Source organism: Dendrobates tinctorius, unplaced genomic scaffold (assembly GCF_039654945.1).
Source record: "Dendrobates tinctorius isolate UK_male_01 unplaced genomic scaffold, ASM3965494v1 ptg000009l, whole genome shotgun sequence".
Lineage (NCBI taxonomy): Eukaryota > Metazoa > Chordata > Amphibia > Anura > Dendrobatidae > Dendrobates > Dendrobates tinctorius.
Window position 1 is genome coordinate 6420160 of NW_027361677.1, and position 13799 is coordinate 6433958.

The 13799-nt window shown below is 41.8% G+C and overlaps 1 protein-coding gene across 4 annotated transcripts in view; it reads left to right on the forward strand.

Moving 5' to 3' along the window:
* CMIP (c-Maf inducing protein) overlaps positions 1-13799 on the forward strand; it is a 139146-nt gene that overhangs the window by 113201 nt on the left and 12146 nt on the right. For 2 of the 4 annotated variants that reach the window (XM_073582518.1, XM_073582525.1), the window contains 4 exons: positions 2304-2429; positions 9398-9514; positions 12539-12679; positions 13513-13560. In XM_073582518.1, the coding sequence (XP_073438619.1) occupies positions 2304-2429; positions 9398-9514; positions 12539-12679; positions 13513-13560 (432 nt within the window). The remainder of the gene's footprint in view (positions 1-2303; positions 2430-9397; positions 9515-12538; positions 12680-13512; positions 13561-13799) is intronic. The other 2 variants (XM_073582523.1, XM_073582527.1) reach the window with 1 other exon arrangement.

The following is a 13799-nucleotide window of genomic DNA, read 5'->3' on the forward strand; positions in this document are numbered from 1 at the left end:
ATACACCTCACTCCCCCCACTGAAAAGCTGTTATCAGCTCTGTAGTCAGTGTATGGGATAGAACAGCACAGCTCTGTAACAAGTGTATGGGCTGGAACAGCACAGCTCTGTAACCAGTGTATGGGCTGGAACAGCACAGCTCTGTAACCAGTGTATGGGCTGGAACAGCACAGCTCCGTAACCAGTGTATGGGCTGGAACAGCACAGCTCTGTAACCAGTGTATGGGCTGGAACAGCACAGCTCTGTAACCAGTGTATGGGCTGGAACAGCACAGCTCTGTAACCAGTGTATGGGCTGGAACAGCACAGCTCTGTAACCAGTGTATGGGCTGGAACAGCACAACTTCGTAACCAGTGTATGGGCTGGAACAGCACAACTTCGTAACCAGTGTATGGGCTGGAACAGCATAACTCCGTAACCAGACTTTTTATATACGTCACTTTAAATGGGTTGACCACCATTAATTTGTATGATAAAAACAGCTCCAGGGTGGTGTAAAAATACAAATCCATAATTTTAAATGGGTTTACCACTATTAATACACCTGACTCCCCCCACTTATCAGCTGTTATCAGCTCTGTAGCCAGTGTATGGGCTAGAACAGCACAGCTCTGTAACAAGTGTATGGGCTGGAACAGCACAGCTCTGTAACAAGTGTATGGGCTGGAACAGCACAGCTCCGTATCCAGTGTATGGGCTGGAACAGCACAACGCCGTAACCAGTGTATGAGCTGGAACAGCACAACTCCGTAACCAGTGTATGGGCTGTAACAGCACAGCTCCATAAACTGTGTACTGGCAGCTCCCAGATATTGCAGCTTGTGTACAATTAATTAGGATCTGAGCTGTAGTTGTTGACAGACGCCATTACAAAGTGCTGTCCGTGTGTGTTTATTTCCTCCTCTAAAATCTCACACATAAGCCATGATTGGCATCGTAATTTTGCCTCTTTGGATTTTTTTCTTTTAGGCAGAATATAAATGCGTTCAGTTTTGCATTTTCTGTTTTCTTAATAAACCATATTATTTTTTTCCCACAGTGGAAATGTTATTTTTTACATCTGTTTTTGTAGAAAAAAAAATTGTTGTGTTGTAGTTGGATGACTTTTAATAAGTGCATTTTTTGCAACTGTAATTACCATTGAAGAATGACTCGGTGGGGTATTATTTTAATGACTATACTGGGGATTCTTCTCCAAATGTAATGGAAAACATGTTTGGAGTGATGTTCTTTTTTTGGAAGCTTTACACTTTTTTTGTCATTTTTATTGTCCTGGGGCTTTTTTAGAGATAGATACAAAAATTAGGATTTTCTACAAGCTTTCTCATTTTATATACATTCGAAGCAAATACTGTGGCACAGGTAAAGTTCCATTTACACTGCATGTTGTGCAGCAGTCGTTTAATAGCAATCATTCTGTGTGCATAGGCTGCCATTATTCTCGGCAACGCGAGTCCTGTTTATACATGTGCTGCCAAGAATGATGAGCTTTTGTCTAAGCCTAAAGATCGTTTCACCCTACGAACAAGCGTTTTGCTTTTTTGTCGGGTGATCGGAAACCTGTTTAGACCGCAATATTATCAGGATCGAGTGTTCCTAAGAAGGATTGCAGCGTAAACGGACCTTAAAGAGAAACTGTCAGCAAGTTTGTGCTATGTAACCTGACAGCAGCATGATGTAAAGTCAGAGACCCTGATTCCAGCGATGTGTCACTTAGTTTGCTCAGTGCAGCAGTTGTAGCACAATCACAGTTTTCTCTGCTGCAGCTTTAGCAGAGCTCTGAATGCTGAGCTCTATATAACTCCACCCACATCCCTGATTGGCAGTTTTCAGTGTATACTGTGCATAGTCAGAAAGTTGATAATTGTTGGCGGGGGCGTGGTTGGACCAGGAGGCACTAAACAGTTCTGTAGTGATAATCTCCTGCTGATAAAACACTGATTTTATTGAAACAGCAAAACATGGATTAGGAAGTGATACATCACTGGAATCAGGGTTTCTGCCCCTACATCATCCTGCTCTCAGATTACATGACAACAAACCTGCTCTCAGACTCCCTTTAAGTCTTACACATCCTAACGTTTGGGGGAGATTTCTGCAAGAAAATTGACCTTATTGTTCACATTGGGGCTTGTGTATTCAAAATAGCATTTAGATGCCAGCAGGAGTTTTTTCTCAGAAGGAAAGGTGCTAGAGAAAATAATTCTGGAAATCTGCCACCAAAATACGTTCTCATTCTAAATCTCTTCATTGTCTAAAGTCATTTCCAATGTCTGAAATTATCACCTTCCTCCCCCCGCAGGTCCATTCATGTCTCTTAAGCGTCAGAGCTGGGAAAGATGGCTGGTTCCAGCTGTACAGCCCCGGAGGGGTTGCCTGCGATGACGATGGTGAACTTTTTGCCAGTATGGTACGTGTCTGCAATAATGTGAGTTTGATCTTTTAACGATTTGATGAGATGTTGGGGAAATATCCATTCATTGTTCATGACACATGGGTGTCACAGTTTTGGAAATTGTCGGAAGCTTATTTAGATTAGTCGACAATCGCTTCCTAAGAATTCCCGTATGCCCATTACCACCTTGTGTAAATTTGCCGGCAATCACCCAACAAGCTTGCTTGTTTGTCGGGTGATTGGATAGTTTACGCCGACATTAAAATCCTCCTTCTCGGCAGCACATTGTCCTGTGTAAATAGGTGATGCTGCCAGACTCTTCTAGTGGTGACTTAGAATCCTAGAATGGTAGAGTTGGAAGGGACCTCCTGGGCCATCTGGTCCAACCCCCTGCTCAAAGCAGGATTCGCTAAATCATCCCAGTCAGATGTCTGTCCAGCCTCTGTTTGAAGACTTCCATTGAAGGAGAACTCACCACTTCTCGTGGCAGCCTGTTCCACTCATTGATCACTCTAACTGTCAAAAAGTTTTTTCTAATATCTAATCTGTGTCTCCTCCCATTCAGTTTCATCCCATTGCTTCTAGTCTTTCCTTGTGCAAATGAGAATAAAGTTGATCCTTCTACAATGTGACAGCCCTTTAGATATTTGTAGACAGCTATTAAGTCTCCTCTCAGTCTTCTCTTTTGCAAACTAAACATTCCCAAATCCTGCAACCTTTCCTCATAAGACAGGGTTTGCAGACCGGTCACCATTCTGGTCGCTCTTTTCTGAACTTGCTCCAGTTTGTTGATGTCTTTTTTAAAATGTGGTGCCCAAAACTGGACACAATATTCCAGATGAGGTCTGACCAAAGAGGAGTAGAGGGAAATAATGACTTCACGTGATCTAGACTGTATGCTTCTGTTAATACATCCTAGAATTGCATTTGCCTTTTTTGCTGCTGCATCACACTGTTGACTCATATTCAGTCTGTGATCTATTAGTATACCGAAGTCTTTTTCCCATGTGCTGTTGCTTAGCCCTATTCCTCCCATTCTGTATATGCTTTTTTCATTTTTATTGCCCAGATGTAGTACTTTGCATTTTTCCCTGTTAAAAACCATTCTGTTAGTTGCTGCCCACTGCTCCAGTTTATTTATATCTTTTTGAATCCTCTCTCTCTCTTCTCTAGTATTAGCTATCCCTCCTAGCTTTGTGTCATCAGCAAATTTAATCAGTTTACCCTCAATTCCATCATCTAAATTGTTGATAAAGATGCTGAATTATACAGGGCCCAGGACAGAGCCCTGTGGTACCCCACTTGAGACATTCTTCCAACTGGATGTACAGCCATTTACGACCACTCTTTGGGTCCGATCACTAAGCCAGTTATGAATCCATCTAACAGTTGCCCTGTCCATTCCATACTTAGTCAATTTTTCAATAAGGATTCTATGAGATACTTTGTCAAATGCTTTGCTGAAGTCAAGATATACTATATCTACAGCATTTCCTTGATCCACCCAATCAGTGATTACGTCATAGAAGGAAATTAAGTTAGTCTGACATGACTTATTAGTTACAAACCCATGCTGACTCCGTTTAATCACTTCATTCTTATCCAGGTACTGACATACATGTTGTTTAATAATTTGTTCAAAGATCTTTCCTGGAATAGAAGTCAGACTCACCGGCCTATAATTGCCTGGGTCCACCTTGTTCCCCTTTTTGAAGATAGGAACAACATTTGCTCTTCTCCAGTCTTCTGGGACTTCTCCTGTTCTCCAAGAATTTTCAAAGATTATGGAGAGGGGTTCAAAAATTTCTTCTGCTATCTCCTTCAGTACTCTGGGGTGTAATTCATCTGGACCTGGAGACTTGAATTCATTTAGGTTAGCTAAGTGTCCCCTCACTATCTTTCTGTTTATAGATATCCTGGATTCTTCTATTCCCTTAATAGGACAGTGAAGAACAGTTGATGTTACATTTCCTTTAAAGAGAAAACAGATGCAAAATAGGAATTTAAAAGATCGGCCTTCTCAACATCCTGTCTTACCATTTCATCATTTTCATCCTGTAAGAATCCTATAGCATCTTTGACTTTTCTTTTACTTTTGACATATCCCCAAAATCCTTTATTATTACTTTTGACATCTCTTGCAAGCCTCAATTCATTGTCAGCTTTAGATAATCTGATTTGTGCCCTGCAGGTTCTGCAGACAGCATTATATTCTTTAGATATGCCTCCCTTTTTCCATTTTATAAACATTTTTTTCTTCCTTTTTAGCATGTGCTTAAGTTCTGTGTTCATCCATCCTGGTTTCCTTAAATGCTTCCTATTCTTCCCTCTTTTCGGAATTGTTAACAATTGTGCTTTGAGAATTTTATTTTTCAAGATTTCCCATCCTTCCTGGACGTTTTTGTCTTTAAGGATATCCAGCCATTGGATCCCTTAAAATCTGCCTTTCTGAAATCTAACCTTGACGTCTGAGTCTTCACAGGTCTTCCTCCTCTAGTTATCGAAAATTCTAAAATAGCATGGTCGCTACCTCCTAGGGTCCCAGCCACTTTTACCTCCTCAACCATTTCCTCCCTGTTTATAAGGATTAGATCCAAGGTAGCAGATCCCCTTGTTTTCTTTCCTTCCTTTTGGAAGATAAAGTTGTCAGCAAGAGAGGATAAGAATTTCCTTGACCTGTTAGTTTTGCCTGAGAGAGATTCACAACAAATGTCTGGATAGTTGAAATCTCCCATGACAACTATGTCATATTTTTTGGAGAACTTGGCCATTTGATGCATAAAGAGTTCATCCATATCTTCAGCTTGCACAGGCGGCCTGTAGTAAATGCCTACAATGGTGTCCTTTCCATTGTTCTGTCCTTGTATTCTTACCCAAACAGTTTCCACAGAACTCCCAGTCTCTGAAGCTTCAATCTCTGTGCAGATAAACGCGTTTCTAACATACAATGCAACACCTCCTCCTCGTTTATCAAGTCTGTTTCTTGCAAATAAGTTGTATCCTTCTAGTCTTGTATTCCAATCATGTGTATTGTCCCACCAAGTTTCAGAGATTCCAATGACATCATATTTCTTTTCCTGTGTTAGTAGTTCCAATTCTCCTTGTTTGTTGCCCATGCTTTGTGCATTAGTATAGAAACATTTTAGTTTGTGATTGGTTTCTCTTTCTCCAATATTTTTATTATTTTGATTCTTTTGTCTTTGTTCTTCCTTTCCACTTCTAATAGCAGAGTTCTCAGTAGCATTTGTCAGGTGTATGGCTTTTTCTGGTCTTTTGCTTCCCTTCCCACGTTGTTCTAGTTTAAAGCTCTCCTTACAAGTGTAGCAAGGCGACTTCCAAATACTTGCTTTCCAGTCTTCATAAGGTGCACCCCATCTCTAGCAAGTAGTCCATCGTATAGGTAATTCGCTTATCTAGGAAGAACAAAAGGATCGGCAGTCCGGAACGTTGGATACTTCTTAACCACGACACCATCTTTGGGAGAAGAGTTTGTAGGCCTTCATGTACATTAGACTGTTGGTCAATCCTGCTGTCATGGGTGAAGGTTTAATATTTGTTAGAGCTTCTAAAGGAAATGGAAACCACCAAGTTGCAAAAATTTAGGAAATTTTGGCACATTTTACCACAATAATTGGTATCAAGGGTCCTGATTTGTTAAATGTTGACTTGATGAGAAGTGGTGACCTTTAGAGCCGCCATACAGATTGGATGAAAGCCATCGATTTTTGGTGAGACCATCTTTCCATCTGATATGTACCGGGGGCTTCTCAGCTCTCTCCCGACATGATGAAGTTGGGGAAGTTGAAATTTTAACTCCCGATGCCTTTATTTTCAGAGGAGATAAGCCACTTCCAGAGGACTCTGGTCGCGGCTTTCTCTTCTCTCCCCAAAATCTCCTACGTATCAGGAAATCTGGAGAGTTAGCGGTCTGCCAAACGAATGTTCAACCGGCAAATTTATGGCCAACTTTAATGATCGGCATGGAAGAAATTAAGTCTTCTAGAAATTAGTGTGCCGTTCGTGAAATACAGGTCCATGTTGGGTCCTCCAGGATGTACAGAACATGACCTCAGTCCATATATGGAAAACAAGCAATTTCACGGATGCAAAACTAAAACAAAAATGTAATTTTTTTTTGTTGATAAAAGTGGAAAATGTATGGAGGAATCAATGTTTCCAGACATTTATACAAATTTGTCCGTAGTCCCCTCTGCCAAAACTACAGCCGTGCCTCTGTACATCATCTCCAGCAGCCCAGGATTTGGAAGGAATGTTGATAAATGTTTGCCATTAGAATTTATGGCTGGTTACCGTATACCGTGTATGTTAGCTTGTCGGACTACAACCTGAAACGCAACACCCACTAGAGTTTCCATCTCAAAAAAAGAATTTATGTCCTGCGGATGACACCGGTGTAAATCCTGGTCACAGCTGCTGGTGCCGAGTAACAGAAATCTGCTTCCCCTTTGTAGACAATCTATGTCATGGAGAATAAAAAGTAAAATATTTAGCAACCAAAAGGGGAATATTGGTCATCGGGAAGTAATTTCCAATCTGGATTTTATAGTTGTCATCTGACTATATTCACTGTGTGAACAGATACTGAAAAATTGATTTAGGGTCCCCCATACTCATGAAAGTTGTCCAAATCCATGGGATTAACCAATCTTCTAATATCAGTTGGAGGAGAGTTGGGTGGTCCACATGCACATCGGGAATTCCCCACCCAATCCTTTTGTTTCCACTGGACAGAAGTGTCTGGCAATGGCTTTCTCCTTCCTCCCCATTGAAAACACAGGAACGCTTGGCCAAATTGAGGAGATAGCAGTTGGCCAAAAAAGTGGTCGGACAACACCTATCTAAGGTGTTGGGCACTTAGTCCACCACTCGGCTACTTCTATGATGTGCGTCTAAGTGTCACCGTCAAAGAACGTTAGACATTGATAATAATGAACCCCTCAATCTTATAAGTTTTGTTTTGGAGCCTGCAACACCAATTTACTCGTATTTAGTGGGAACAAATAGCGCAACGTGCAGAATATTTTTTACGGTAAAATTATAGCATCATGACGAAAAATCCGACTGACACTAATATCGTCAATGAGGTCTATCAGATGCTGCCGGTGTTGTCATATGATGTATCCGGCACTGCTGTTAGTTTTGTTGTTCTGTTACCAGCAAAACTGAATAACACAGATGTGAACATAACCTTATACCAAACACACCTGTGGCAAGTAACAGGTGTGGGCAATATGAAAAATCACACCTGAAACCAGATAAAAATGGGAGAAGTTGACTCAGTCTTTGCATTGTGTGTCTGTGTGTGCCACACTGAGCATGGAGAACAGACAGAGGAGAAGAGAACTGTCTGAGGACTTGAGAAACTATATTGTTGAACAATATCAACAATCTCAAGGTTACAAGTCCATCTCCACAGATCTTGATGTTTCTTTGTCCAGATTCAAGGGTGCCAACTCTTTCGGCCATGACTGTTTCCTTCATGCTAGTATTAATAAAAATTGATGTAGATTTCAGCACATATCTAACAAAATTTCTAAAAGGAAGAATAAAATTGTCTGTATTTGTTCTGCATTTTTGCCAATATGGCTGCACTTTCTGATTAATCAATTTGTACAATATTTTTATTTTAAAAAGGGACTGGGATGGGGGCTTTCTAATCCGGCGCTCACCTGTGCTGGCAGCACATCCACATTAACCATAACACTATGATTGTTTCCCATGCATCTCATCTGTAAGGACTGGCAGAATGTACCTAATCCTGCTGCCAGGAAGAGATTGGGATATGAGAGCGATCCTTGTGCTCTATTACTTATATTCAGCAGATCGGGGTGAGGTCAAGGCTCGGCACACAAGATCAAACCGCTCACATGGTTCTGCCTGCTATGAGGGTCAATTAGAGGTGATTTTTATCGTGGCTTCCGAGTTTAGTGACCAATGCTCCGAGATCTCATTTCTGTGAAGTTGAGAAACAGGAAGTTGGGGAGCGATTGAATAGGCGAGTCTCATCCGAAATGCGGAAGACATTAGTGCATGCTGCATTTTGTTTTCCACACGGTCCATCAAAAAAAAAAAAAAAAAAAACAGTCCAATTGCATAACAATGATTTGAGTTTTCGACATCAGTAAAACCAACCAAATATACGGTGTTCGGAACGCAGCCTCGGTGTGATACTTTTAGATAATAATGGTTTTATTTTCCAGGTTGCGCCTTTCTAAGCACAGAACAATTAGAAAAATGTTCACAAATGGTCGTGTAAATGTATTTATTATCTGTGTCAAAATTACAAAACAAAAAAAAAAGAAAAAAGTTTTCTCTAGATTAAAGGTGATGTGCTATCTTTAATAACTATTGGACTATCCACCACTGGACATCCCTGATCAATGGTCCCAGGGAGGTGAAAAAAATAAAATTGAAAAATTGTCCGACGTTGCTGATGATGGCCGGCTTCTTGGCATCAACCAACATCCGATAGGAGTGGCCTGTGAGCGCTGCAGCCAGTCAGCAGCAACTGAATGGCTGCAGCATTCAAATTTCTTCCAAGCAGAGGGTGAGCCCTGAAGCCCTGTACGAGCTGAAGAGTAAGTCAATGGGTCACTTCCGCTCGAGTGATAGACGGACCCCATGGACTTACTACTGAGCTGTCCAGTGATAACTTGCTGATCGGTGGAGGTCTGACCGCAGGGAGCCATGCAATGGGAACATTTATCCCTGTTATCAAATGGATTAGCAGGTCAGATGTCCGACCACCCCTCTATTCCTCCTCTATAGGACTGCCAGAAAAAGTCACGATCAGCTCCGTAAGGAATGACTAGAGCGGCAGTCGGGCATACCCACTGACGAGGATAAAAGTTACCCATTCTACTAAACGGGACAAGCCCTCTAAGGCTCTGTCTGATTAAAAAACAAATGTACTAGCAATATATTAGATGTCTAGTCTTGTCTGTAGGTGTTTTAATTAATTTAATTAATTTTATTTTTAGGTTCACATTTTAATGGGCTCATGCTATAAGACTAAGAAATTCCTTCTGTCGCTGGCCGAAAACAAGCTGGGGCCGTGCATGTTACTCGCCCTGCGTGGAAACCAGACCATGGTGGAGGTAGGAGAACCCGAGGACTGTGTATCTGAGCACACGCCACGTTAATGATTTGCAGCAAACAGAGCACAGATGGCCACGTTCGTTGCATATCTGGCAACGTTTCCTGTATCCCCCCATTATATCTCGGCTGTGCTGTAGAATAGGAAGGAGGGGAGGACAGATAAAGGATACGGGAGAAAGGGTGGAAACGATTACAAAGAGCGGACTCGGGAAGCAGAGACATAATGGCAGAAGGGTGACGTAAAATATACTTCACTAGGCAAACACAGCGAGATACTGTAATTTACAGGCTCAGATAATCTTCTGCACTAAGTCGTAATGTCCACGGCCTGTAAAGTGCCGCCTATATGGAGAGCTGGCGATATCAGCCACGTACAGTACCGTGCGAAAGGTTTAAGAAAATGTGAAAAAATGCTGCAACGTAAGAATGTTTTCAACTATAGACGTGTCAATAGTTTGTTTTTATCAGTTAAAATGCAAAACGAAAAATCTAAATCAGATCAATATTTGTTGACAGCTCTTTATCTTCAAAGGAGCACTAATTCCTCTCGGTATTGGGACACAGGTTTGAAGGACCTCAGCAGGGAGGTTGTTCCAAACATCTTGGGGATCTAACCATAGATCTTCTGTGGATGTCAGCTTGCACAAGTCCCTCTCGCCAGTTCTGAGTTGATGGAACTGCTAGACATCTTCTGATTTTGAAAGAAATTAAGCATGATGTGTCTTTCATCTGCTCCTCCAAGTTTCTTTGGATGATCACTGTATCTACAGTCCTCATTGTTGCCTATATCATAATGGGAAAAACAGGAAGATACTTGAGCGTCCTGCAATATAATCAGGGAGGCGTCTGATTGTCTTCAAATTTATTCCGCATCTGTACAATGACCCAAAACATCCAGTCAATGTCATTAAAAATTATCTTTAATGTAAAGAAAAACAAGGAGTTCTGGAAGTGATGATAACAGATCCCTGATCTCATCATCCAGTCTGTCTGGGATTACAAGAAGACAGGAAGACACAGAAGGATTTTCACAAGTGACATCTATAGAAGATCTGCGGCCAGTTCTCCAAGATGTTGGAGCAAGCTCCCTGCTGAGGTCTTTCAAAAACTGTGATCAAGTGACCGAGAAGAAGTGATGCTATTTTGAAGGCAAATCATGGTCACAGAAAACAATGATTTCATTGTTTAATCTTTTGTTCATTCACTTTGCATTTTGTTAATTTAGAAAAATAAACTATTAACACTTCTATTTTTGAAAGTGTTCTAACTTTGCAATAATTTTTCAGCACCTGCCTAAAACTTTTGCAGAATAATGTATATGTATATATTTTTCGAACTATAAGATGCACCTAGGTTTTAGAGTAGAAAATTAGAAAAAACATTGAAGCAAAAAATGTGGTCAATTCTGTACTTATATCTCCTATCCTGGTATGCACAGCCCCCTCATTCCCATCCTGGTATATAGGGCCCTCATCTCCGTCCTAGTATGCATGGTGGCCCCATCCTTATGCTGGTATGTATGGCCCCCATGAGAAAAATATAAAAAAAAAACATAAACCATTATACTCACCTTCCTGCGCTCCCTCGCAGCGTCTTGCTCCAGTTCCAGCAGCTGCTTTATGCTTGTGCGCATGGCAGTAACGTCTTGCGCTGCTTACTAGCCGAGGTCAGCTTCCAGAATACTCACTGCTCTCCATGCCAGGACTATGTGCGTGGGGAGAAGTGAATATTCATTGCTCTTTAATAGCAAGCACAGTTTTAGCCACAGTCGACGGCTTCCTGCAGCCATCGGGCGGTCACGTGGTCCGCTACTAAAAGGAATGAATATTCACTGCATTCCAATCTTACGGGAGTGGAGAGGAGTTGAATATTCATTGCTTTAAGTAGCGGGCACACGTGCACACCTGTGTCCGCTGCTACAGAGAAATGAATATTCACTAACCTCCGCCTCCAAGGGCGTGGAATGCAGTGAATATTCATTTCTCTGTAGCAGCGGGCACAGGAGTTAACCACAGCTCCTGCATCCTGTGACCCGCTGCTCCGCCGCTGACGCTCCCCCACCTCCCCACCACAGCCAGAGCAGGTACATCTGGACTATAAGACGCACCCCCCATTTTCCTCCACATTTTGGGAGGAAAAAAGTGCGTCTTGTAGTTTGAAAACTACGGTACTTCGAAAAAACTGGACATGGAAATGTTCATATAAATGTATTAAGTACTGTAGAGATGATCAAAAAGATTTGCAAGACATTGATCTAGCAGCTACATCAGCTTTCAACCAGAGGCCTGCCAACTTTCTCACACCTTGGCTTCCAACCTGCTCACACCTTGGCTTCCAACCTGCTCACACCTTGGCTTCCAACTAGAGGCCTGCCAACTTTCTTACACCTTGGCTTCCTACCTGCTCGTACCTTGGCTTCCAACCAGAGGTCTGCCAATCTCCTCCTTGCTGTCAGAATGCTTGGCGCCTCTTCTGATTTTTAGACCTGGCATGACTTCTTCATTGCAGCACAACACATGCACGACGTTGCAGTTCCTACTAATCAGAAGAGGCATCGATGACACCTGCAGGTAGGAGGAGGTTCACATGGTTTTGGATGCTGGTCATGGACTACTGTTGTGGCTGCTGGACCAGGGTCCTGTGAATCTTTTTAATCATCTATATGATTTAAAAACATAAAAAGTTGTTGTGATGCCCTAAGCCAGACGACCCCTTTTTTATCTCTGTATCAGTGATGACAGACAAAGGGGCTAGCTTAGCCTACGATCCCAACTTGATAAACAGTCATCCTCAAAATGTGATGAAAAGAATGTTGGGACTGCCTGCCGTGCCGAAACGAAGGTTGGACCTAGAGATTCTTGGACTCTGGGACTTTTATAGAAAGTGTGACATTGGTGGAACTTTTATATTCAAAGTATATTATTAATTTAAACTAATTTCCATTTGGTGCTGTTGGATGACCCTTTTTTTTTGGGGGGGGGGGAAATTACTTTTCTGATATTCCCTTTTTGTAATTTTCCTAGATTCTTTGTCTGATGTTGGAATACAACATCATAGAAAACAACGACACCCAACTGCAGATCATCTCTACCCTGGAGAGCACAGACGTAGGGAAAAAGATGTACGAGCAGCTGTGTGACCGACAGCGGGAACTAAAGGAGTTGGTAAGTTTAATTCTCTACGTAATGGAGGAGAACGGAATAAGTAAAATCGTCAGGCCTAGATTATTATTGCAAAAACAGAAATTCAAGTTTACTTGTTCACGACTCAAGAGTGTCCTATACACATCAATCCTTTATTGCAATGACCTTGATGAACATGGAGAACTAGGACCTTCCGTCCACCCGTTGCAAAGGATACGTGTCAGAAGTGAGAGATCATAGTGTGCTCACATCCACACCGAGTGCGCACATTCCCCTAACACTACGAGTGCGCTTGCTGGGCTCCAACAGTTTCTGTCTTCAAGAATAGGGATTGAGTTTGGAGCGCACTGTCAATCAAGATCAGGGACACTTCTAGATCGGAAGGCGTAACGGTGCACCGAGACATTGGCCATGCCAAGAATACCCCTGACGCGCCATCATTTTCACATGGGTTAAAGTTAAATTTTTTTGGCAATGCTGAAAAATATTTTACTTGTATGGATTTTTACAGGGTCTAAGTCCCCTATATAAACCTTTAAGTTCCTAAATTTGCAGTTTGGGGGTGACAGACTCACTTTACGGAAAAGGGATCCAGGGTTTGAATATACAAAATTTTTGTGCCTTTTATAGTTTACAGACCTAGACCTAAAATCTTCAAATATATTTCATCACTACATCTGGGTTATATATTTGTGGTATTCAATTAATTCCTGGAGGACCGCGCAGTATTATCGGCTCTATGAAGGGTCGATTGGAACAGTTATTGCCATTCTGGATACATTTTCTTGCAGTTCTTAGCTACATAATTGTAGTGTAAACTGTTGTATTAAGTCGTGTGTTTACTTTGATTTCAGCAAAGAAAAGGAGGACCCACCCGCCTAACACTGCCGTCCAAGTCTACGGTGAGTGCCTGCCAAGAACGTCGTTGGGTCCATAGTTCATCTCGGACTTGTTCTAGTACTTATCGCAAAGTACGCCTTACCCTGTGATATCCTAATAGATCCAAACGCCAAATATTCTCTACTCTGCCCAACAAGGTTTCGAAGGTCAGGTCATTACCGAAGAATAACCATAAGGATATCCAAAAATTATATCATCATAATTGTAGGGGCTAGAGATTTATCAAAATTCGTCTCCCCAC